Source organism: Sus scrofa, chromosome 4 (genome assembly GCF_000003025.6).
Source record: "Sus scrofa isolate TJ Tabasco breed Duroc chromosome 4, Sscrofa11.1, whole genome shotgun sequence".
Taxonomy (NCBI): domain Eukaryota; kingdom Metazoa; phylum Chordata; class Mammalia; order Artiodactyla; family Suidae; genus Sus; species Sus scrofa.
In genome coordinates, this window is record NC_010446.5 from 66535914 (window position 1) to 66563061 (window position 27148).

General features: G+C 36.7%; 1 protein-coding gene across 1 annotated transcript in view; it reads right to left on the reverse strand.

The window, feature by feature from the left end:
• Positions 1 to 27148, reverse strand: part of C4H8orf34 (chromosome 4 C8orf34 homolog) — a 361598-nt gene that overhangs the window by 260018 nt on the left and 74432 nt on the right. The window contains 3 exon segments of the mRNA XM_021090806.1: positions 1489 to 1517; positions 13844 to 13972; positions 26337 to 26468. Of these exon segments, the coding sequence (XP_020946465.1) occupies positions 1489 to 1517; positions 13844 to 13972; positions 26337 to 26468 (290 nt within the window).

The window sequence follows — 27148 nt, forward strand, 5'->3', positions numbered from 1 at the left end:
ACTTCTTCTTTTTCCAACTACACATCTTAACATCAGGTTCCTTTGCTTTTGTTTTTCAGCCAAAATAACGTATCACAACAGACTGAAGGCAGAAGCAGATATGAAAGCCCAGAAATTTTCTCTAACCAAATTCGAAACATAAAAGAGATTTTCAAAAATGTAAACACTCACAATATTAACAAAAATGTAAACTTTCTCACAAATGTTTACAAAAATGTAAAGTTTCTCACAAACATCTTATTTTGGAAAACAGTTATTTTTTCATTAAGATGTCATTTTTGTTACCATAATGGTTTTTTCAGTGCTATTTCTTAAATGAATAAATGTAAAATTTTTATCCATTTTAACTTCTAACATGATAAATATTGATAAATATAATTACATAAATTAAAGCTTCTGGGGTCCTCTATATAATTTTTAGGAGTATAAAGGGGTCATAAGACCAAAAAAATGAGAACCTTTAGTTCAGTGACTCCTAAATATATAACTCTAAATCAAATCTCCCTCATGATCAACAACTCATAAATTTGTTTAACAGACAATTCTAAATAAACAATCCAAAGGAGGAGTTCCCGTCGTGGCGCAGTGGTTGATGAATCCGACTAGGAACCATGAGGTTGCGGGTTCAGTCCCTGCCCTTGCTCAGTGGGTTGACGATCCGGCATTGCCGTGAGCTGTGGTGTAGGTTGCAGACGCGGCTCGGATCCCACCTTGCTATGGCTCTGGTGTAGGCCGGTGGCTACAGCTCAGATTAGACCCCTGGCCTGGGACCCTCCACATGCTGCGGGAGCGGCCCAAGAAATAGCAAAAAGACAAAAAAAAAAAAAAAAAAAAAAAATCCAAAGGAGAATTCTTGGTACTACCCTTAACTGTCAAATTTGCTATTTCCACAGTTTTTCTGATTTTGTCAAACAGTACCAAAATTCATCTAGTTGTTCATCCCCCAAACCTAGGAATCATCACTGATTTCTTCTACAAGAGATCCATTAACAAGTTCCATTGACACTACTGTTATAATATACTCCCTACTGTATCACTTTTCACCACCTTCACAACTATCATCCCACTGTAAATAAGGTACCATCTTATTCCCTTGGCATCTTGCAATTAAAAAAAAAAAAAAAACCTACTGAGTAAGGTTTTCCAAAGGTAGCTTATAGAAGAGTACAAGCATTTTTCATATTGTCATCATCATCACATAGATACAGGCAGAATTCAAATAGTTTATATATTAGTTTTCATTTTTATTATAGTGATTCAGTGATTACAGTGATTCAGTTTTCTCTAACCAAATTCTAAAACTCTCCCAACTCAGAAGAACAGATATATTTCATGTAATAACTTTCATAAAAGGATCAAAGCATATAACTTTTAAAATGTTAGCACCAAATAAATTATATTTGAACACTTTATGTTTCACAAACTCACACAGTGGATTTAAATGTAAATTCTATATTCTATTTTCATTAGTTGGATAGTTCAACTTACCTTATCAAGTTCATCTGAAATTGCAATACCTGGGATTCAAGAGAAATAAAGTTTCAGAAGCAATTCTTAATAATCCAATTCTAAAAAGAAAAATTCTACTTGTACAACCAGTGCATTTTCCATTCTATTTTTTCTTCTTAAGAGTGCTTCATAATAATGTGGTACATACATCCTTTCTACTGGTGAAAATGAATTGAGAATTTAAGTCAACCAAAACAGTGTGATCTGCTGGAACAATGCAAATCATTCAACAAAAACAAAACAAGTAACATACTGCTTGTAGGCTATTAAATGAAGAGCAAACTTGCACAGACAACTGTGGAGATGTTGTCCTTATGTGATAATGATAATCAAGGACAACTTAGCATGTTATAATTTTGTTCCTTTTTAAGAATTGATTCAGATTGCTAGAGTGACAAAATACTAAGGCAGAAAGGTAGCTGGAGATCATGTATTTTAATTCCTTTAATTTCCCGATGAGAACAGAGACTAGAGAGCCTAAGGATTTTGTCCCACGTGCACTGAGGTTAACAGCTTCTTGAATCAATGGATAATGTTTCCTCCTCACGAGTTCCCCTTCTCCCATCCACACTTTCCCCACTGTACATCAGTCCAATTTCTGTCTTTAACATTTTTCTAAAATTACTCTAAGTTAGCAACATAAAAAGTTGAGGTCCTTAATTTGTTTCTTTGCAATGGTAGACTCTGTTAACTTCACTCTCTTTCTTGAAATGCTGGCCTCTCTTTTTCATCCTCTTCTTTATCTCCTTCACAGGAATCCTCTTCTTTGGGGCTAGGGCATCCTCTCCTAGGGTATACTTTCCTTGGTAACCTAATCCATACCACTGACATTTTTATCTTCTTTGGCTAGCAAACCTTCATGACCAGCAGTCCTTCTTCCTGAGCTAGGTGCTGAATCCCTGCAAGCATTTCAATTGCAAAATGCCAGGCTAAAGACACCATCCTCTCCATCTCACTTCCTCCTTTTTTGAACACTGGTGTGCCTATGGCTGCACACAGGCGCTGTGGCCAGGCATTGCAGCAGGTGCAGCCAGCCCTCAGATTTGGGCCAAACCCCAGTGTGGGATGGGCCAAGAGACAAGGAGGGTTCTAAAGTGTGAAGTCCAAGGACACAGAGAAAATAAGAACAGATAGAAGCCAAAGTCCAGCAGACAATGAAGCACAAGAAAGAATAAACTGGGTTGGAAAAGAAAATCTGAAAATAGTCTCAAGAAAATAAATCTGAGTAAAGATTGCCTCATTGCTCAAGCACAGAATGTCTGTGGAGGATACTTTACCAACTGCTGTATCATCTCAGTCCACTAAACTAATATATTAATCACACACAAAGTAGAAAAAATAAGCCTACTTCATCTCAATAAATGGCACCATTCTTCCCCTATAGATAAAACTAGAAACACAGGTGTACTCAAGATGCATTTTTCGCAACAATATCCTGTGAGAAAGTCTTTTTTCGTAACAGTTGGCAACCAAGAACTTTTATGTGTCACTACACTAAAAGGAAGTTGAGCCATGACTGGGGATTTGAGGTGACCTAAGCTTAACAATTATTCAAAGACTTGCTGTATCACAAAGGTAGCTCTTTGAACAATATGAGAGAGGGCTTCATGCAGCTAGGCAGTGTCACTATTGGCTGTGTGTGGTAAAGACCGTCCAGCAGGGGAGTACAATCTGAGACAGAGATCCCAAAGCTTTTCAGGCAATCATGAGCACTTCTAAATGTCTTACATACCACACATTTATGAATGTCTGGGTTTAAAAAGCATATGGAATTATTAAGGGTCCCTTGGAATAACGAAGATTTCAAGATAATTTAGGTATTTTACAGAGTACCAAATGGTTTATGTCACAGTCTATAGGAGATTTAAAGCATATTATTCCAGTTTATAAAAGCCAAATATATATCTTAAATGCTTTGTATTTACATTAATGTATTATAAAAAGTTCCTTTCCAATATTATTTCAAGATCAAAACTGAATATATTGTTTAAAAATAAATGTTTAAAAGACAATCTATTTTAAAAGACAGAAAAATAGAGTAGATATATAAAATGAAATTCTCTTTCTCATCCAAAATCATAAAAATTAGATATATGGAATTAAAAAACCCATTACTCATCTGTCTGGGATTTTTGAAACTCTCTTGATTGTTTCTGCATTAATGCCCTTGGCCCTACAAAAAGAGTTTCCTAACTCAATTTTTAGAAAGCTTAAATTTCTCTTACACCTCAGACTTACGAATCCACTATTCGTAAAGGTAGCAGTAATAGAGTGTAGCCAAGAACTAACAAATAAATCAAAGGGCCTGGAGTTCCCATCATGGCTCAGTGGCTAATGAATCCGAATAGGAACTATGAGGTTGTGGGTTCGATCCCTGGCCTTGCTCAGTGGGTTAAGGATCCGGCATTGCCGTGAGCTGTGGTGTAGGTTGCAGACGCGGCTCGGATCCCACATTGCTGTGACTCTGGTGAAGGCCGGCAGCTACAGCTCTGATTAGACCCCTAGCCTGGGAACCTCCATATGCTGTGGGTGCGGCCTTAGAAGAGGCAAAAATGAGACAAAAATAAAATAAAATAAAATAAGTATAGTTCCTATACTATTAAATAAATAAATAAATCAAAGGGCCTTGAATGGTCAAAATACACACCACACAGAACTTACACCTCACTCATGAGCTAGCTCCTTGCATCCTGTCTACTGTCCATTATAGCAAGTATCAGGACCTGTTTTGCAGGGCCAAGAAAATTAAGATGAATAAAAAGGCTGTTATGAAGACATAATAATGTGTGAGCACTGATGGGTCCCAGAATAAAGCACAAATTAACTAAATGGGAAACTTGGTCTGGGGATAATTGTTCTAAGTGTCTGGTCTTACAAAATTTTTCGGATACCTAATATATTTCCTTAACATTTAAATATTTTGATGATTTTGCCTAAGAATTTATCTAAATAAATCTCTACTACTTATAATTCTTTAGGCTCTCCATTACTCATGTCAAACTACCTAGGATTTTTTCTCTTCTATATTTCATTTTTATTCTTTTTTAAAATTTTATTGGAGTATAGTTGACTTACAATGTTGCATTAGTTTCAGGTGTACAGCAAAGTGAATCAGTTATACATATAAATATATCCATTATTTTTTTCCCATAGACATTATTACAAACTATAGAGTATACAAACTACTGTATAAAATAGATGATAAAGAACCTACTGTACAGCACAGGAAAATGTACTCAATGGTTTGTAAGTAATCTGTATTTCATTTTTAATCAAAGCTTAAACCAAGTAAAAGCAGATGAAAGAATGTTGAAGAACACTTCTTTACAGAAGCATGAAGCTCTAATGAGAACCATTTATACTGAGTAGCCAAAATATTTCTCTCAGTGCCTAGCAGAACATACGTAGCTATTCCCTGAGAGAAGACTAACCATTTTTAAGTATTTAATTAACTCTTAAAAATCTATCATATTTCAAGTTGTATTTTTAAAGTTTATAGAAAATAAGGAACAATGGGGAACAGAATATGCAGGAGAAAATATAGTGGGCTGCTACAACATGTCATAAGGAAATGATAAGGCCCAGCATTTGATTACGGGATGCTTGGTGCATACAGAACACACTCTCTTCCTTAAAACCAGAGTGAGTTCTTAAAGGAAATACGGTTCTTTCACAATAGCCAGAGGCTTGGCTTAAGGCAGCAGTGGTGTCCAGAGAGAAGTGTGCTTCTTCAGGAAGCAGTGGAAAAGCAGTTCCCTTAGAAACTAAGCTTATCTTCTAGGTAAGGAGGCAAGGGCTCCCACAGGCATATGAGGTTGGTTTCTGATTCTGCTGTAGTGCAAACCTATCTGGATGCTTTGTGTCCTTCAACTTATGGGTGTTCCCATTTATTCCAACCTTCAAAGGGATCTCAGTGGTATCAGAAATTTATTCCCAGCTGTGCTGGATTAAGTAAACAAGCGCTATCTGTGCCACTAAGATTTCATTTTCCTAGGCATCAGGTTAGCCACAGAGTTAGAATCAGGTTGTAGCTAGAAGAAAGGAAAGTAGCCAACTGTTCACAGTTCTTTACAGCTGAGTGTAATTCATTTCATGAGAGTAGGGCAGATGATTCATATGGTATGAAAAAGAACTAGCTATTTCTCCAAAGTCTGATTCCCTACTGGAAAAAAAAAAAAAAACAAAACAATAATATCAGAATGTAGAGACAGTCTCTCCCAATTCTTCCTTTTTCAAAAAGATTTTTTTTTTTCAATTGTGAAATAACACACAGACATAGAACAGAGCATGCAGGTTGAAAACAGCAGTGCTGTGCTGGAGCTGGTTCAAACTGGCTTCTGAAAAACCAACCCAGCACAACTCTTCCCAACTCCTCATTTGGCAACATCACTTTGGTAACTTAAAAGGAGACACGGTAGTTGCATTTACAGCATGGAACTTGGCAAATGCTCCAAATTATGGGTTATTTTTAGAATCAGCATACCAGCACACCACTGAGTATAAAGCTTTGTGTTAAAAGTCAATACCCCTATAAGTGTCACACATATTAAACAGAACACTGCTGACACCCTGGAACTACCCCTGACCATTTGTCAATTAAAACACTCTTTAGGAAGGCTGCTCACTACTTTCAGAGCAAGGGGAATTCTAGCTACAAATTGAGAGATTCTATCTTTGATGTGGTTACCCTAGATCAAAAGTTAACAAAACTTTCTGAAAAAGAGGTAAACAGCAAATATTTTATACTCCATGAGTCACAGATGGTCTGTATTGTATCCATATACATTTTTTTCTTCTTCTTTTAAACAACCATTTTAAAATATAAGAAACAGAATTATCAGCTCATGCGTCACAAAAACAGGCTGGAACTGGCTCACAGGTCAGAGTATGCTGACCCTGCTCTAGGAGCACATGCTCATTTTTATCCCTGACTAGCTCTTTCAGTCTTCAAAGGACACTACAGTATCTACAGTATCATTTTTAAAAGACAATAAAGTATACCACTGCATGAATGTACCAGGATTTCTTTATCCATTTTTCTTTCTCTAATAAAAGGTACTTAATTTCCAACTTTTCCTATTATGAATCCCACCGCAGTAAAAAGTAGACACATACCTTGGAGATGGCTGCACTCACAATGGATATATTTCCCATCCTTTTTCTGTACCATGTTATCTGTCACCTAGATTTTCTGAAATATGGTCCCTCTTTGATTTTTTGGAAGCTTTCTACTTGGTTTTTACTCACCTCTCAGAAAAATTCCTTTTCCATGTCCTCAACAAGAACACTTTTCTCTCTGTATCTCAAATGTTGATGATATGTGTTGAGGGGAGGAGATTGTGGATTCTTTTTCCCTATGTACTAAAGATTCCCATATTTACATCCATAATCAAACTTCTCAAGTAGGCTATAATTACAATGATAGAGATGGACTGCTGGGAACAGAGGAAGGCTGTGAACACCGTTTGGATGCCCCAAGGTGTCCAAAACTGGAGTTTGAAGTAACATTCCTCCGTCACCCTCAAACCCTCTAGAATTCTTATCTCAGGCAGAGGAAGCACCCAGTCACCTTGATTATAAACAAAACCAAAAAATAAAAACAACCTAAGCATATCATTCTCATTTCAGTCTCACCCTTCATTCATAGCAATGAATCTTAATCTTTTAATCTACATTTCTTAAACTAGTCCCTCTTTTCTATCCCAGGATCTCTTCATCTTGTCTTTGCCCTGAGTCAAGGATGGCATCAATTCTATCTTCCACTCCACACCAAAGTGATGCTTCAAAAACACAGGATCCATAACCTGCTTACAAGATCCCTGCAGCATAAAATTCCTCGGCCCCTGGCTCCCCTGCTGCCAAGACTTCTCTTTTCATTGTCTTTATTACTCATTTCATCCTCAATGCCTCAATAATACAAAGTTTCCTCCTTTGAAATTTTTCTTTGAGTTTTCTTCTTTCTTCTTGTACACATGCTTCTCTCTCTGTAAGGAACATCCCTCCTCATGATAATCTCTACTCTCCTTTTTCCTAAGCTTCACTTTTTTATCCTTATACCTTCCATTCAGGTACCATCTCCACCAGGCTGGCCCTAAACCTCCTTGTTGGAGGCTTTTTTACAGTTGTACAGTTCTCCTAAAGCACCTGTACAAGCCTTTGAAATTCTGCTGTTCACACCCATCTCTCCTACTAAAAGGTTCTTGAGGTGTGCACACATGCTGTTCACCTTCCATTCCCACATAACTGTGTGAAGACTAGATAAATGAATGTGGTAAATGAATAAACAAAAAACTGCCATATTATCTGCTTCCATTTTCATTCATAGGCTGTTATTCTCTAACTACTCAGGCTGTTTGTCAAAAAAAGACTTTTGGGGGATGCTCATGATTGATGAACTAAAAAAGTCATTTTTTATTTTTTTCTTGGCCGAGTCCATATGGCTATTATCAGTCACAGAGCATAAATATCTGTCCTCTGTTCTCCCAACAGCTGGGCTCTCTTCCTTGGAAAAGCTCCAGCCAGTGTTTCACATGAACTACAATCTGTAGACCAACATCTAAATGGACTAAAGATACTCATCCAATCATTGCCTCGCTTCAGAGAAAACTGCCAAAAGCAGCAAAAGCCTGAGGCTCCTACTTGCTTACAGATCTATTTATTTTTAGGCATAACTCCTTCAATAAATAGGCCACAGTTAAAGCTAAAGATCTCAGCGAACAAATCAAATCTGCAAATATCAAAACCCAGGTCAGCTGATATCAAAGGATTACACTTAGAGAAGCACAAGGCAGATCTGCAGTGAAGAAAAAGTGAGGGAGGGGTCACAAAGATGTTTCAGGAAGAAATGAAACCACAGCTGGCACTCACCCAGCAAATCATGACTGAGTTATAGGCTAATCACTGTGCTACACGCTGGGGCGTCCAGGTGCAGGATGCCCCCACCTCCCTGCAGCTCAAAGTCCAGGGTTCTGTGAAAACAGATCAGAGCATTTAAGTGTATGCAGAAAAAAGCATGCAAGCACAAGAAGAGGGGTACTAAACCCAGTCCAGAGAAAGACAGAGCAATAAACCATTAAGTGGCATTTGAGCTGAGGCTAAAGAGAGGAGCAGAAAGTGGCTTGGTGGAAACGGGAGTGGTGGAGACAAGCAGGGGGCAGGCACAGCATAAGCTAACACACATAACGGAGGAACATCAGTGAGTGTGAAAAACTCCCAGGTTGCTGCTGCATAACTAGCCTGACGATGAGTCATGAGAGATGATATGGAAACACGATTAAAGGTCAGAGTATGGAGCTCCTTCCATAAAGTTCTAAGGAGCCCCTGAAACACTGCAGCAAGTGATATCAGGTCTTCACTTTAGATCCACCACTCTGGGTGCAGTGAGGGCTGACTGGAGGAACAGACAAACAAGAGTGGGGGCAGGACTGGTTATTCATTCTCAAACCTTTTCCATATTTCTCCTAGGCGCACAAGCCAGACCACATTGCCCAGCCTACCCTGCAGTCAGCTGTAGAATGTGGGTGATTTAATGTGGGCACATCCATCTCTAGGCATTAGAAACCAGCCCCCATAACCCTCTCTTGTCTCTTTCTGCTTGCAGGACCCTTGGAAGTCAAGTGCTAAAGATGGCAGAATAACAGGACAGAATAGCATATCTCTGTCACCCTGCCCCAAGCTATTCCCTGAGTGACTAATACTTGCATCAGATTAAGCCAGAGATTGTGGCCATGAGACTCCCTTAACATAAGGTTACGGGATCCCTCCAGCCATAAGCTCAGTAAGGGCAGGGGCTACACCTGCTTTTTTCTGTCAAAGAGCAGGAAAGAAATGAAACAAAATAGAACTTGTTAAACAGACAAACCAATGATCCGGTCAGTGGTGTTGGGAGTGTGAATTACAGAGTGCCAATAGGGGTGGAGAAGAGAATCAGACCTAAGACAGAGGAAGATGTGGGTAATTAATTATTAACAGTTAGGGAGAGAGATGAGTCTAGAAGGGCTCCAGTTTGGCTGAACCAGTAAGTGCTGGTGCCACCAGCTGAGATGAACCCTGCAGAATAAAGGTCACGTTAAAGAGTTTAGCATGGCAGTGGGATAGCCATGGGAGACAGGCTTTAGATATCCTGCATAAAAGCACAGACAGTCTGGATGGGAAATACTCATCTGAGCTAGCTGTGTGGGGGGATAAATCTATGAGGGAGGCTAAGGTTGGATGCAGAAAGCATTTGAAAGAACAGAGGCAGAGAATGAACTGTGGGAACAGCACTTAGAGTGGCAGGACAGAAAGAGGAGTGTCAGAATGAAGCCTACAAGAAATGACGTGAAGGATATTCAAGAACGATCAAATAAGGGTCAGGTCCCAGAAACAAGAAGATCTGAGATTCTGAAGAAAGTCACAGTAATCAATGGTGTTAAAACTACCAGAGCAATTTTGTAAGATGAGGAACACCGTTCATTCAGTTTGACAATCTGGACTCACTTGGTGAACAGGATGGGAAAGGTCTGAGCAGAATGGCAGGTGCAATAATGTAGCTGTATTTATAATATAGTTACAATAATGTGCAATAATGTAACTGCAGATGCAATAATGTAACTTGCACGGAGGTGTGAAAGCAAGTGCAGACCATGTGTGTTAACCACTGTGAAAACTGGGAAGAAAGAGGAAAAAGAAAGTCTGATGCTGTCTGGAAGGAAAAAGAAACTCTGATGCTGTCTGAGGTAACTCAAACTCAAGAGAGGAGCTTCTGCATGTTTGTTTTTAACATTTGTTGGTGCTACAGTGACTAACACAGACAGGTCCACTCATCACCTGGCTACTGAGCATTTGAAACATGGCTCATCCACGTTGAGATGTGCTGTAGAATGCAATTTGCACCACATTTTTGAAGACTCGGCATGAAAGAAAAGAATGTAAAATACCTCAACAATGTTTTTTTACATGGAATACACATTATTAAATGGATAATAATTTGGAAATACTGAATTAAAATATTTACATTAATTTCATAAGTTTCTTTTTGCTTTTTTTGGTAACGTGCCTATTTGAAAATATAAAATCAAATATATATGATTTTAATATATTTGGCTCCTATTACACTTCTTTTGGGCAGTGCTTGGTTGAAGTATGTTATAGGCTGTTAGGAATAAACAGTAATAACACTAACAATACCTGAGGTAGGCAGAGTTGTGGGATAGTTCCCGAGACAGACATCTGTGCAGTCCTTTCCCTCTGAGTCTGCATGGTGGAGCCACTAAATGTGAAAGGGTATCACTCTCTTGATTTGGTTACTAACCAGCTGACTGAATAAATCAGAAGGGAGGTTATGCTGGTAGCCCTGACCTAACCTAAGTGAGCCTCTTAAAAGATGGCAAAGCTTCAGAGAGTTGTTCCCCAGTGGCTTCAAGGAAGAAATAGCAAACCGTGGCATTCCCGTTGTGGCTCAGCGAGTTAGGAATTCAACATAGTGCCTATGAGGATGCAAGTTCAAACCCCGGCTTCACTCAGTGGATTAAGGATCCAACGTTGCTGCGAGCTGTGGCGTAGGTTGCAAATGCAGCTGGGATTCAACTACTAACCTAGGAACTTTCATATGCTGCAAGTATACCCATAAAAAGAAAGAAAAAAAGAAGAAACAGCAAACCGTAAGAGAAGAAGGCCATAAGGCAAGGACCTATGAATAGCCTCCAATTTCTGAGAACAACCCTTGGCTGACAGCCAATGAGAAGTCAGGGATCTTGGGTCTGGTGTTGCTGTGGCTGTTGTGTAGGCCAGTGGCTGCAGCTCCGATTCGACCCACCTACCCTGGGAACTTCCATACGCCACAGATGTGGCCCTAAAAAGACAAAAAAAAAAAAAAAAAAAAAAAAAAGTTAGAGTTTGACACATGCTGGGCCTAAACAAGAAGTTAGTGTTAAATCTCAGATAGTGAAAATCACAGAAACTTAAGCCATCCAAGAAAGTACCACTTTGTTCCCAAAGAGACTCAAAGAACTTATAGGGAGAAATGAGCGATCCCTTACCGTATGACCATTGCTCCCTTATCCCTGCATTAACCACCACCATTTTTGCCACAAAAAAAAAAAAATAGAGCCCTTTAAAATGACCAAGTGAAGCCAAAAGCAACTCTCCATCATACACATCACATACAGAAGCTGAGTGTTATGCCCTATTCTGGCCAATCTACTGACTCACCCTACAATTTCTTCGGCCTTGAAGCTCTTCTACTCTCCCCATCAGACACTATCCCCCTGTCATTTTATTTCTCCAGACCTCCCTGCATGAATTAAATGAGCCTCTGTCACAGCCCTCACTAGCTTCCGTTCAGAGGACTCGGCTGTAAGGCCCTACCTAAGGCTACTTACTCCCAGATTTCCTGGGACAGACCATGGCATAAATCTTGATGTTTCTGCTACAGATCTAGAAGTATAGCAAACTCCTTTATTAAAATGTTTTAGGAGGAGTAAAATGCTTTCTTACAAATTAACAATGATATAACAAGTATTTTAAAGGTAGCATATTTAAAAAGACAAAAAATTGATTTGTGAGGATGTGTAACAATTGGGTATATTCTTCAATATTTTAAACTCATGTTTATTGATAAACTGAGAGTCTATAAAGAGCCACAGATTCTGCCCAAAGGATGAAGACATATTTATCTATACAGATATATATTTTAATATAAGCCTTTGATACATAATAGGATAAGGTTCTTTTCATGACTATAATATTTATGACTATAGCAATTAGCAGAAAACTCACTTTATCATCGTTTGCACCAAAAGTAAAACTTGCCAAAAGCAGGACTTCCTCAAACTCCAACCAGAGAGTTTCTACTAATGGCAAAATCATGAGACCCTATTATAGGCAAGTTAACTTCTGAGATAGGTTCATCGCACAAAAGTCTAATTAAAAAGGTTCTAATGTGTTATATATTAAGAAGCATGAAAACTAAATCTATCTCTATATAGAATTATAATACAATAAAATACATGTATAATACAATATACAAACTCCTATGTACTATATAACACACACACATACACTACTTCTCCCAAAATATACCAAAGGAAAATTTTAACTTTAAAACAAATCATGGAGTTCCCGTTGTGGTGCAGTGGTTAGCGAATCCGACTAGGAAACATGAGGTTGCGGGTTCGGTCCCTGCCCTTGCTCAGTGGGTTAACGATCCGGCGTTGCCGTGAGCTGTGGTGTAGGTTGCAGACTCGGCTCGGATCCCGCGTTGCTGTGCCTCTGGTGTAGGCCTGTGGCTACAGCTCCGATTCGACCCCTAGCCTGGGAACCTCCATATGCCATGGGAACGGCCCAAAGAAATAGCAAAAAGACAAAAAAAAAAAAAAATCATGAAACTAGTAACAGTTTGCAATTTTAAAAAAGATACTGATCCTAAAATATAATCTATTAGAATCTGCTAGTATTCAATTTTCCATTTAACAGTTTTTTAACATTCCATAACAACAAAAACAAAAAATTTCAGTGAGGCCACAGCATTAATATGCTTCCAAAGGAACCTAATTTTTAAAACTGAGAGATAACGGAAGAACCAGAGAAAAACAGAAATACCTTGAACTCACTACTAAAGCCATAAAGTATATATGTATTTCCACATATATAGAATGCATTTATCAAATCAAAACAATTCTTTGATTGTCTACTCTCATGACAATAAAATTTAAAATTTTTACCTGAAATACATCACTTTAAACCTTCCCACATATCAGGAGGAGAAAGAATCATGTCTTCTTGATTTGGAAGTAAGAGGACCAATGATTTACCTGAGGTTATTCACCTCATAGGTGACAGAGCAAAACTTCTAACCCAGGCCCTTGGATTAGAGATCACTGCTTTTACAAAGAGGAATGTTGCTAGGCTCTGAAAGGATTCTAAGAAGAATCTGGCCCAGTCACTCTCCTTAAAAAGTTTAGAGACATCAAAAACTCAACAGAAGCAACATAGAGGTACATTACCTGGGATGAAACAAAACAACTGGGTTCAAAAGAGAAGACTGAATAAGATACCATCAGGTGTACAGGTGACATGGGTAACTAACAGAGACCTTGTAGAGACTGGAATCAAACAGCCATTGGGGATGGGGGGGGGGGTCCTACAGCTCCTCCTACTCTATATAACCAGTCTTCCCATGAATCCCGGAACATGCAAGATCAGTCCCCAGTTTCATTCTCATGCCCTTAGAACTCTTCAACTTCCCATGGAATTGGAATCAAACTATTGGAAATAGGTTACTAGTAATAGCGAAGAATGTTTCTACTTTAATATTGGTTAGGAATTCCAATTATAATCAAGTAAATGAACTTACTTCGAGAGAGATTCTCAAGGGCTTTTCCCAGTTTCTTGCTCTCCTGAAGGATGTGGTTCAATTCATCAAAATCACGGCTTTCTGGTTTAGTCCGCCAGTTCCACTTAGGATGATCTACTGACCTTGGCACTATGTTTAAAAAAAATGATTACTTCATAAGCATGCTACATAAGAAAAAAAATTACTATTCATGATTATGTGAAAGATTGTATCAAGATCAGTGTAAGAATAAAAATGTTTTGTCTTGGAAATGGTTTTCTCATGAGCAAACAGAGGGAAGGTTATAAAGTTAGGTGTTAAGAAATGTTTTAACTGAGCAAGTAAGGAAAGTGCGACAGTGTTTGCAGAAAAAAGAAAATTCAGGTACTGATTTAAAACTAATAATGTCTATAATTTAGGGGAAAATACACAAGCAAAGTATATTTTATATTATGTCTTATCAGCTTAAAAAATAACTAATTCCTCATGAGCAATTAGTTAAGTGTTTTTAAGAATTTCTCATGAACTTCTGATAAAACACAGAAGACTAAATATTTGTGTTTATCTTCACTTTCCCTCAAATTCCCACTAAAATTATATTATGGTATTTTTCTTTTGTCAAAGAATTGATTGAACAAGGAGAGAAGATATTAATAGTCAAGAAAAAGTAGCATTTTTTTGGAAGATGCAAAATGAGCTGATGTGTGGTAAATGGACATAGCAAGTGGACTTAGAAGGTAGAGAATACAGAAACCTAGACCCTGAAGAGAGATATGCCAAAAAAAAAGTGGACATTTCATACCATTTAAACATCAAAGCATCAATCGAGGATCAATGCCAAAGTAATATGGATATAAAATCATAAACATAATTGCCTTTAAGATTAGAAGGAACCATAAAATGTCTAGTACAATCCAAGGCATATTATCACAAAGTTTTATGACAGTGGCAATGAAGAAAACATCTTTAAAAGCTTTCAGGGACAAAAATTGCAAATCAAATTGTGATCAGACTTAATAGTGATGCTTGGCCACAGAAGACATAGGGAAAATTCCTTCAAAATTCCAACTAAAGATTCCTTCTAACTTGGAATTTTATACCCAATTAAGGAACCAATCAAGATACTTGTAAGGACTCAAAAATGCATCTGGCAAGCACTCTTTTTCAGAACACTCCTAATGGAGGTGGATCCACCAAAATGAATAAGTAAACTGAAAGGGGAGAGACCGGGATTCAGGAAACATAATCTTAAATGAGAAAAATGAAAAGGGAATCCTCAGGATGACAGTAAAGGATGGTCTCAGCAGACAGCTGAGAGAAAGGTGGGAAACCGAGGAGTCAAGAGTGGAGCAAGAGGACAAAGGACTACAGGAGAGAAGTCTCTAAAACTCTTAAAATGAAATAAAGTATAAAATACAAACTAAAATAAGATAGAGAGATACTTGATGTGTTTGATCATACTGAGAGTGTTTATTACTTTAAGGCAGGGTGAAGCATTCGTAATGGGCACAGAGAAAGCAAAGCAAAGAGAAAAACAAGCCAATTATTAATTCTGGAAATGGATTAATATTTGGCTATCTTATGGTTTTACTGTGAAAAAGACTGATACAATCATAAAAATATCAATGTAAAGTATCTATTAACCAATAACTGAAATCTCTGCCTGTCTGTACTGTGAGGATGTGATGGGCCCCAGGTACAAAGCACAAAATCTTGAAGCAGGTCAAGAGAAGATGCCTCAAATTTAAAAACTAAAAGAGAACTATGTAAGTACCTTGTACATTTAGATATGTAGATCTATGTACCAAAAGAAACAACTAAGTTAAAAGTGGTTCCATATTAGAAGCAGAACAGGAGAAAAAGAACACTGTTGCCTTGTGGTGCTAATTTGCCTTTTAAACCACATATATTTTTGTTTTGATAAAAGTAAAATTTAAAAATATTTATACGGTAAGGCTGTAGGAAAGACAGCCTCAAACTATTGAAAACATTTTTTCTGCCACCTTGTTAAAAGTAATTTAGAAATATTTATTATAATAAAGCACATACTGGAGTTCCCATCATGGCTCAGCAGTTAACGTACCTGACTAGGATCCATGAGGATGCAGGTTCAATCCCTGGCCTCGTTCAGTGGGTTAAGGATCCAGCGTTGCCATGAGCGGTGGTGTAGGTCACAGACACGGCTCAGATCTGGCGTTGTTGCAGCTGTGACATAGACTGGCAGCTGCAGCTCCAACTGGACCCCTAGCCTGGGATCCTCCATATTCTGTAGGTGCTGCCCTAAAAAGCAAAAACAACAACAACAACAACAAAACCAACAACAAAAAAAAAAAAACCCAAAAACAAGCCTGGCAATCTTATTATATTATTAATATTATAATCTCTGGAAAATAATCATAAACAAATGGTAACACTCAAACTTATGTATATATTTACAAGGAAGCTTATTTTATAAAGGCAAGCTGCTTAAGAATGTGTAAAGTTTAAAGCCAGTTTTATAAAGCAAATCAACTCACAAATATTTTATGTTAGTTTATACAAAGAAAAGGATGTAAAAAGTTGCAAACTATTTCAAAGGATATGAAAAGATATGAACTATTTCTGAGGGAGTAGAATTTAAGGGAGAGTGACTATCTTTCAACAGGCTTGTATTTTTTCCATTGACAAAATAAGCAAATATTACTTCCATAATTTAAATAAATCTAAACTTAAAAATGCAGCTGCTTCCTCTGTGTTTCTTTGTTTAGGGACTCTAGGATGGAGATGTCAGCTAACCTCAACACACCAATGTTCAAGCAATGGAAAGTGGAAGCAGTGATTGTGATCAATAGTTCTAGAAAAAAATTCAAGGCATACCACTATTACTCCACAGGTCATTCCCCAAGAGACCTCCAGGGGACAAGCCCAGGCACAAGGACAAGAAACTCAGAAGAGGAAGGAGAGAAAACAATACTTGTACTGGATCCTTCAAAGCATTTATTAGCACTTTTGTTAACCTTGTTTGAATAGCTTCTCTAATCTGCATTATTACATTATCAAATTTTCCTGGAAATAACCATAATATCCTATCAAGATTTCTTTTTTAAAAAAACTTAAAAAAAAAAGAACATAGATTTTTTTTCCTGTTTTCTAATCAATCCCAGTCAACGTTTCCAGATAATGAGAAGATAGGTCCCCTGCCTGCCCTAGTAGCCTGTGCAGACCATCTGAATGCATCCACATTAGACAAGGCCAGGTGAGACCAGCAGAAGTGCCTAGACAATTTACTGATCCATGAGACATTATACATTGTTGTTTTAAGCCACTGAGTTTTGGGGAGGTTATACGCAGTATTATAGAGAAATGAAATGACACCCAAGCACCTTTTCTCAGCAACTTTTGAGAGAAACTAAGATAAAGTTCTTTTTATATTTTTGTAGCTCGTGACAATTTGCTACGTACGTGATACCCAATATATCATGGGATCCAAATCTAGGGCAAGGAAAGCCACAGTAAAATCAGGGTCTAATCAAATATGCTAAATGACTTCAAGAGATAAAAACATTTTGATAAATAATGTTAGGAGATTTGGGAGGTCATCAGCCCAGTATACAGACTCCAGATAGAATCTCTAAAGGTTTCTGGTGGATTAAAGACTTTGTTTGGGTCATACTTAATCTTAAAACTCATGGCTACAGTTTAAATACATTTTCTAAAACATACCCTCAGGAGACACAGAAAACAGCAGAACAATATCAAAAACATCGTATGACCCATATGAGGTGAAAGAACCTGAGGTCAGGACAGCCTGCAGCATCACTGAGACAAAATTCACCCCCACTGTAGAAGCACTTCCACAAAACTGTGTAGATGGGAATGCTCCATTCAATCACAATGATGTAGTTAATTCACGAACAGCTTACTGTATACTGACCAGGGCTTATTCTGAACAATTCTTTATTAGTCAACTCTGACTCTCTGAGACCTCTACCAAGGGTCTCCACTTGCAGGTTAAAATAATAATAAATCTACTGTTTCCTCCAAATGGCTTTTGAGACACTATTTATCCATTTCTTTTTGAACCAAAATAACTTCCATTATTTAGATCTTTCTATTCTATTTTCTAAAAATTAATAAATGCTGATACTCTCTTTTTTTTTTTTTTCTTTTTAGGGCCACACCTGCATCATATGGAAGTTCCTGGGCTAGGACCTGAATCAGAGCTGTAGCTGATGGCCTACACCATAGCAACAGCAACACAGGATCCAAGCCACATCTGCAACCTATGGCGCAGCTTGAGGCCAACACCAGATCCTTAATCCACTGTGGGAAGCTAGGGATCAAACTCACATCTTCATTGACAGTATGTCAGGTTCTTAACCCACTGAGCCACAATAAGAACTCCAATCCTAATATTCTTATCTGACATTTCCACCTAACTACTACACTTTCACTTAAAATATACCAGAATTCCCAGTACTAGTTATGATATACTTAAAATTGATAAAAGCAAAATTACCTCACGTATCCTACCATCCAAATTTCCATATTATGATTTTCAGACACTGTGTTGCCATCTTCCTTCTCTTATATTTATATAACTTGAGTTTTCTATACACATGCAGAGTCCTTTCATTTTTTTCCCCAGGAATAGTACCAAATATACAACTATTTCCTTTTGCATATTCTGTGCTAAATGCAACATTTAAAAAAAAGAGAGAGAGAGAAATACTCCCCCAAATGCAAAAGCATAAAGAAAATTACTGAGCATTAGTTTTAACTGGAGCTAATGTACTCACCTCCATTTTCTCATCTGCATCACAGATTTGAAATGGCTATAAAAGAATCAGGGCACACTATCATGCACAGGGGATTGACAGACAAATGCCCTTTTGGTCCTTTCTGCCAAGTCCCTACTCATTCCTCAACTATTCCACCAGAAACACCATTCCACTAATAGCAGAAATGCTTGAACCATATAGGAAAAAAACTGTATCAAACCCTATTTGTCATATCTTTCCTCTATGACAAGCCACAATGGAAAACTAATATTATCCTGCAGATCTTTATACCTATACCAGCTTTCATTGTGTAAGATGCTATTTTTTGTTATCTGAAAAATGCACAGCTTCTAAACTGTTATCTCCTGAGATGAGGACACATTTCAGCACTAATCTATCCTTAAATTCTCCTCATTTACTAATTTATTCAATCATTTGTACAGCACAAACTATGTGTGAGGCACTGTCCTAGGTTCTGGGAGTGAACCAGTAGGAATGTGTGTCACAAAATTCCCTGTACTTGTGGAGATGACATTCTACTGGAGCCCACAATCTATTGGCTAAACTAAAAGGTTATTTTGTTCCTCACCAAACTAACATAATTAATATATAGTATCTATTTTAAAGTAAGCTTTAACAATAAACATCTTTTCTAATAAATGTTAATGATATTAACCCCATATAAAAGTTAATGACTATTGTCTTTCCTTTTAAAAACAAACCCTTCAAAAACTTTTTATATTTATTACATAAACATTTCTGCCAGACAATATTTTAGTTAAGAAAATATCTTTTATTCTAGAAGTGTTCTTACTCAGTTTTGTTTTAAAATAAGAAATTGACGTAAATTTTGTCAAGTATGATTGAAATATTATTTGAAATGTCATATGACTTCTCTTACTTCATCATCTGTATAATGTACCAACATGCACACAACTTCAGTCCCCAAAAGAGAATATTGTTTGAAGAAATAATGACTGAAGGATATTCTGTGAAAATGGTAACCAAAGAGAGCAAGAGTGGCTATATTAATGTCAGACAAAACAGACTTGAAGACAAAACATGTTGCAAGACAAAGAATATTATATACAGATAAAAGAATCAACCAGTCAAGAAGATTTAACAATCATTTAACACATACATACCAAAAAACAGAGCCCCCAAATATATGAATCAAACATCGACATAACTGAGGGTATAAATAGAATTCTATAATAATAGTTGGGGACTCTAACAATCCACTGTCAATAATGGATAGAACTAAACAGATCAACAAAGAAACAGAGTACCTGAACAACACCATAAACACATTAGATCTAACAGACATATACAGAACATTTCATCGAATAACAGCCATACATCTTCTTCTTAAGTGAACATGGAATAATCTCTAGTATAGATCATAAGTCAGACCACAAAATAAATGTCAACAAGTTTTGAAATACTTAAATCATAAAAGTATCTTCTCTGGCCTCAATGGAATGAATGTGGGATAAAAAAGCAAGAGAGAAAATTCAAAAATATAATAAAATTAAACAACACACTCTTAAACAATCAATGAGTGAAAGAAGAAATCCCAACAGAAATTAGAAATTATCTTGAGACAAATGAAAATGAAAACACAACATACCATTAACTTATATGACACAGCAATGGTGGTGCGCAGGTGGGAATTTATAACTGTAAAGTCCACATTAAAGAAGGAGAAAGAGAATATCAATAACCAATCTTTATACCTTAAAGAAACAGAAAAAGAAGAGCAAGCTATACCCAACCTAGATATAAATAATATTAGAATATACATAAATAAAATAGAAGATACAAATGTAATAGAGAAAATCAACAAAACCAAAAGTTGATTCTTAGAAAAAGATTTCAAAAATTAACAAACCTGTAGCTAGATGGACAAAGAAAAAAATGAAGGTTCAAGTTACTAGAACAGGAAATGTGATCAAGAAGTCACTACAGACTTTACAGAATTTTTTTTTTCCGTTTTAGGACCACACTTGTAGCATATGGAGGTTCCCACACTAGGGGTCAAACTGGAGCTGCAGCCACCAGCCTACATACACCACAACCACAGCAACACCAGAACCAAGCCACATCGGCAACCTCCACCATAGCTTGTAGCAATGCAGGATGCTTAGCACACTGAGCAAGGTGCCAGGGATCAAACCTGCATCCTCATGGATACCAGTTTCAGGTCCTTAATCCTCTGACCCACAACGGGAACTCTCCAGAACTGTTTTCAAAAAGGATTATAAGGGAATATTATGAACACCTTACGCCAACAAATTGGACAACCTGGGTAAAATGGAAAAATGCCTAAAAACAAAACACCAAAAGTTACTCAAGAATAAACAAAAAAAAATCTATAGCAAGTAAACACACTGAATCAATACTCAAACACCTCACAACAAACTCAGGCACAGGAGTCCCCTCGAGGTATAGCAGGTTAAGGATCCGGCATTGTCACTGCAGCAGCTTGGGTCCCTGCTGTGGTATGGATTCAATCCCTGGCCTAGGAACTTCCACATGCTACCAGTCTGGAAGGAAAAAAAAAAAGTCAAGCACAAGACAAGTGGCTTACTGGCTTACTGGCACATTCCACCAAACATTTAAAGAAGAATTAACACCAGTCCTTCTCAAACACTTGCAAAAAATAGAAAAGGAAGGAACATATCTTAACTCATTTTACAAAGCCAGCATTGCCCTGACACAAAAGATAAAGATAAAACAAGAAAACTACACACTATCTTTTCTAAATATAGATGTAAAAATCCTCAACAAAACAAAAGCAAATCAAATTCAGCAGCATATTAAGAGGATTATACAAAAAAAAAAAAAAAGGATTATGTGTCATGACCAAATGGGATTTATCCCATGAATGTAAAGTTTATTTAATATAAAATTAGTGTAATAATCACATTAATAGAACAAATTTTAAAATGTATGATTGTCTTCACTGATGAAGAAAAGGCTTCTGACAAAATCCAACATTTTGTCATAATCAAAATCCCCAACAAACTAGGAGTAGAAAGGAATTTCTTTCCTTTCCATAAATATAATAAATGATATTTATGAAAAACTCACAGCTAACATCTGGAGAATGGTAAAATAATAGAAAGTTTTCCCCTTAAAATGAAGAACTAGAAAGGATTGCCTGCTTTCATCACTTCTATTAAATACTATTAAATTTTATAGACTGAGCAAGTAGGCAAGAAAAACAAACAGCATCCAAATTGGAAAAGAAAAAATAAAACTCCATCTTCAGACAGCATGAAATTACATGTAGAATAGCCTAAAGAATACACAAAAACATGGTTACAACTAATAACAAGTTCAGCAAAGTTGCAGTATATATGATCAACACTTGAAAATCAGTTGCATTTCTAAATTCTACCAATGAAGAACCGGAAAAAGAAAATAAGAAATACTCCATTTACCACAGCACATAAAAGAATAAAATACTAAGGGATAAACTTAACCAAGGTGCAGGTCTAGCACACTTAAAAGTACAAAACAATGTTTAAGGAAATTAACAAAGACCTAAATAAATGTAAAGGCACCCGATGTTCATGGGCCATCACATAATCTCAAAGTGATCTATCAACAGAAACGACTTCCCATTAAAATCTCAATGACCTTTCTTTTGCATACATGGAAAAGCTGTTCCTAAAAATCATATGGAATTATTAAGGACCATAGATAGCCTAAAGATAATCTTTAGGGCAAAAAATCCCAAAGTTCAAGTACTCAATTTTTAAACAAGGGTGCCAAAACCATTTAATGGGTTAAAAATAGTGTTTTGTAAAAGGCAAAAGATTTATACGATCTGAAGAGAAAACTGAGTATCATAAAAACACTCCCTATAAATAAAAGCCCAGGACCAGATGGCTTCACAGGCAAATTCTGCCAAACATACAAAGAAGATCTGGTGCCCATCCTCCTTAAACTTTTTCAAAAGGTTGAGGAAGAAGGAACACTCCCAAAGACATTCTATGATGCCACCATCACCCTAATTCCAAAACCAGGCAAAGATACCACCAAAAAAGAAAACTGTCAGCCAATATCTTTGATGAATATAGACACAAAAATTCTCAACAAAATTTTAGCCAACCGAATCCAATGACATATTAAAAAGATCGTACACCATGACCAGGTGGGGTTCATCCCAGGTTCATAAGGATGGTTCAACACAAGCAAATCAATCAATGTCGTATACCATATTAACAAAAGAAAAGTCAAAAACCATATGATCTCAATAGATGCAGAGAAAGCATTTGACAAAGTCCAACATCCATTCATGATAAAAACAATTGCCAAAGTGGGTATAGAGGGAACATTCCTGAACATAATCAAAGCCATTTATGACAAACCACAGCAAATATAATAAAATACTCAATGGAGAAAAACTGAAAGCCTTCTCACTCAAATCTGGAACAAGACAGGGAGGGAATGCCCACTCTCACCACTGCTGTTCAACATAGTTTTAAAAGTCCTAGCCACAGCAATTAGACAAACAAAAGAAATAAAAGGCAACCAAATAGGAAGAGAAGAGATAAAACTGTCACTGTATGCATACAACATGATACTACACATAGAAAATCCTAAGGACTCAATCCCAAAACTACTTGAAGTGATTAATAAATTCAGCAAAGTAGCAGGATATAAGACTAACATTCAGAAATCAGTCACATTTCTGTATACCAACAATGAAATATTAGAAAAGAATACAAAAATACAATACCTTTTAAAATTGCACCTCACAAAATCAAATACCTCAGAATACACCTGACCAAGGACGTAAAGGACTTATATGAGGAGAACTATAAAACATTAATCAAGGAAATTAAAGAAGATGTAAAGAAATGGAAAGATATTCCATGTTCATGGATTGGAAAAATCAGTATCGTAAAAATGGCCATACTATCCAAAGCAATCTACAGAGTCAATGCAATCCCTAGCAAATTACCCAGGACATTTTTCACAGAACTAGAACAAACAATCCAAAAATATTTATGGAACCACAAAAGACCCAGAATTGCCAAAGCAATCCTGAGAAACAAAAACCAAGCAGGGGGCATAACTCTCCCAGACTTCAAAAAATATTACAAAGCCACAGTCATCAAAACAGTGTGGTACTGGTATCAAAACAGACAGACAGACCAATGGAACAGAATAGAGAACCCAGAAATAAACCCTGACACCTATGGTCAATTAATCTTTGACAAAGGAGGCAAGAACATAAAATGGGAAAAAGAAAGCCTATTCAGCAAGCATTGCTGGGAAACCTGGACAGCTGCATGCAAAGCAATGAAATTAGAACACACCCTCACACCATGCACAAAAATAAACTCAAAACGGCTGAAAGACGTAAATATAAGACAAGACACCATCAAACTCCTGGAAGAGAACCTAGGCAAAACACTCTCTGACATCAACCTCATGAATATTTTCTCAGGTCAGTCTCCCAAGGCAACAGAAATAAGAGCAAAAATAAACCAGTGGGACCTAATCAAACTGAAAAGCTTTTGCACAGCAAAGGAAACCCAAAAGAAAACTAAAAGACAACTTACAGAATGGGAGAAAAGAGTTTCAAACGATGCAACGGACAAGGGCTTGATCTCTAGAATATACAAGCAACACCCAATGGAAAAATGGGCAAAAGACCTGAATAGACTGTTCTCCAAGGAAGATATACAGATGGCCAACAAGCACTTGAAAAAATGCTCAACATCGCTGATTATAAGAGAAATACAAACCAGAACTACCACGAGATACCACCTCACACCAGTCAGTCAGAATGGCCATCATTAATAAGTCGACAAATAACAAGTGCTGGAGGGGCTGTGGAGAAAAGGGAACCCTCCTGCACTGCTGGTGGGAATGTAAGCTGGTACAGCCACTATGGAGAACAGTTTGGAGATACCTTAGAAATCTATCCATAGAACTACCATATGACCCCACAATCCCACTCTTGGGCATCTATCCGGACAAAACTCTACTTAAAAGAGACACATGAACCCGCATGTTCACTGCAGCAGTATTCACAATAGCCAAGACATGGAAACAACCCAAATGTCCATCGACAGATGACTGGATTAGGAAGATGTGGTATATATACACAATGGAATACTACTCAGCCATAAAAAAGAACGACATAATACCATTTATAGCAACATGGGTGGAACTAGAGACTCTCATGTTGAGTGAAATAAGTCAGAAAGAGAAAGACAAATACCATATGATATCACTTATAACTGGAATCTAATATACAGCACAAATGAATATTTCCACAGAAAAGAAAATCATGGACTTGGAGAATAGACTTGCGGCTGCCCAGAGGGAGAGGGAGGGTGTGGGAGGGATTGGGAGCTTGGGGTTATTGGATGCAATCTATTGCTCTTGGAATGGATTTACAATGAGATCCTGCTGTGTAGCACTGAGAACTGTGTCTTGATACACTGCAACAGAACAATGGGAGGAAAAAGAATGAACACATGTATATGTAACTTTGTCCTCATGCTGTACAAGGGAAAAAATTAAAAAATAAATAAAAATAAAATAAAATAAATAAATAAATAAAAATAGTATTTTGAACAAATGATGGCGTCCAATAAGTCGACAAGTCAATATTCACATATTAGAATGAATTTAGACCCCTACCTTATAAACAAAAATTAACTCAAAATGAATGAAAGGTCTTAATTTAAGAACTAAAAAACTATAAAACTTTAGAAGAAAACATAGAGGTAAATCTTTATGCTCTCAGATTAGGCAAGAGTTTCCTAGATATGAAACCAAAAACAGGGAAAAAAAGAGGAGAAAAACAGATCCCAGTTAGCATATAATGATTTTTCAAATTTCTCAAACAAATATAAATATTTTCTACCTGTTCCTTTCTCTTTTGTTAAAATGAAAATCAAACATCTTACTTTGTAATGAGCATAAGAAATTTATCTGGAAGAACAGCTTATAAGTTCTTGCTACAGGATCCTAAGCTATACGATATGTTTATACATATGTGGTGATAGCAGAGCACTGGAAAAACCCAGTGGCTACTCAAGCAGTGGAAAAGCAGAAGGAGCACTGAGAGAGAAGGGGCACTGATCATCCTGGGAGAGAGAATCAGTATATGGGCTTCAGCAATAAATGAGCAGGGCTTTGCAGAGATCCCGGATAATTTTTTTTTTTAATTTTGTTAAATGTTTTGGATAGAAGTGTGCTGTATAGCACAGGGAACTCTACCCAATATTCTGTGATAATCTATACGGGAAAAGAATCTGAAAAACAATGGCTGCATCTATATGAATAACTGAATCACTTTGTCGTACAGCAGATATTATCACAACATCATAAATCAACTATGCTTCAATAAAACTTAAAAAAACATCTTTCCTTTCCCTCTAAAGTATTTACTTTGCTTTTAAGTACTTTATTACATGTAGGGTTGGTGCTGCTCTGAATGTGATAAAATACTGCAACTGTTATGAGAGGCAAGGGACCCACTCCACCAAATTTACACTCTTATAAGATTATACCCGGGTTTAAATCATTTACACATGCTTGAGAATATGTGTGAGTAGTTATAAATAAAGCTCAATGTGACCACTGAAACAAATATGAAATTCATTAGAAACTGCCAGAAATATCAGGTTTAAAAAAATGGCTTCAATTCTTACCTTTTTTTCTTTTCCTAATACACACACACTTACATACATTAAGTAATATTTGAATGACAAACTCCTTACATGATTTTGATTCTGGTGATGGTGGAGAAATGTTAGACACAGCAAGGTCACTTTTTGACTTTTTAGGTTTCTTTGCATTTAATTGCCAGGGTTTATCATAGTTTCTGAAATCCCTTCTTGTTGCTTTATGTTCTGTTAAAACAAGCAAACAAACAAAATATATAAACAATAAATGATTTCATGATTGATCAAAAACTAAACCCTTGGAGTAATTAGATATACCTGCAAACATTATGTCACTCATATTAAAATAATGCAAATGTCTCAAAGTATTGCTTGCTTTATTTCCCCTATAAATTTGAGTTTTGAATTTGATATGAATTAGTTTATATAGTGATATGATTAAGATCATGTTAAACTGTGAAATTATTTGAAAGTCTTTTTGAGGCACAGACTACTTAAAATAACATTCTTTAAACGGGTGTCATGGAATAAAGCATTGTATTATGTGGTAAATAAAAACTAAAGGTTTAAGTAAATTTTGCTTATCTGATGTTATCTTATCTGTTATTCATTATGACACATAAAACCACTGATAGTCACCTCTATTTCTTCCATAGTATCACTCATTTTTTTCCACTGTTCTATTTAAGAAAAGTCCCCTTTAAAGATGGTCCTTGTCATACCAACTCCCAGATGAAATGATCTTTCCAGGAGCTCATCGTTCATGTCTACTTTGCATTATATATTTTTAGACAGATTGATCTCCATGGAATTTTTTCTTCTCTAATCTCAGGGCATTACATGTCCTCATCCCCATAATCACCCATCTAACTATTCCTTCTCTGTCTTATTCACTGCCTCATCTTCCT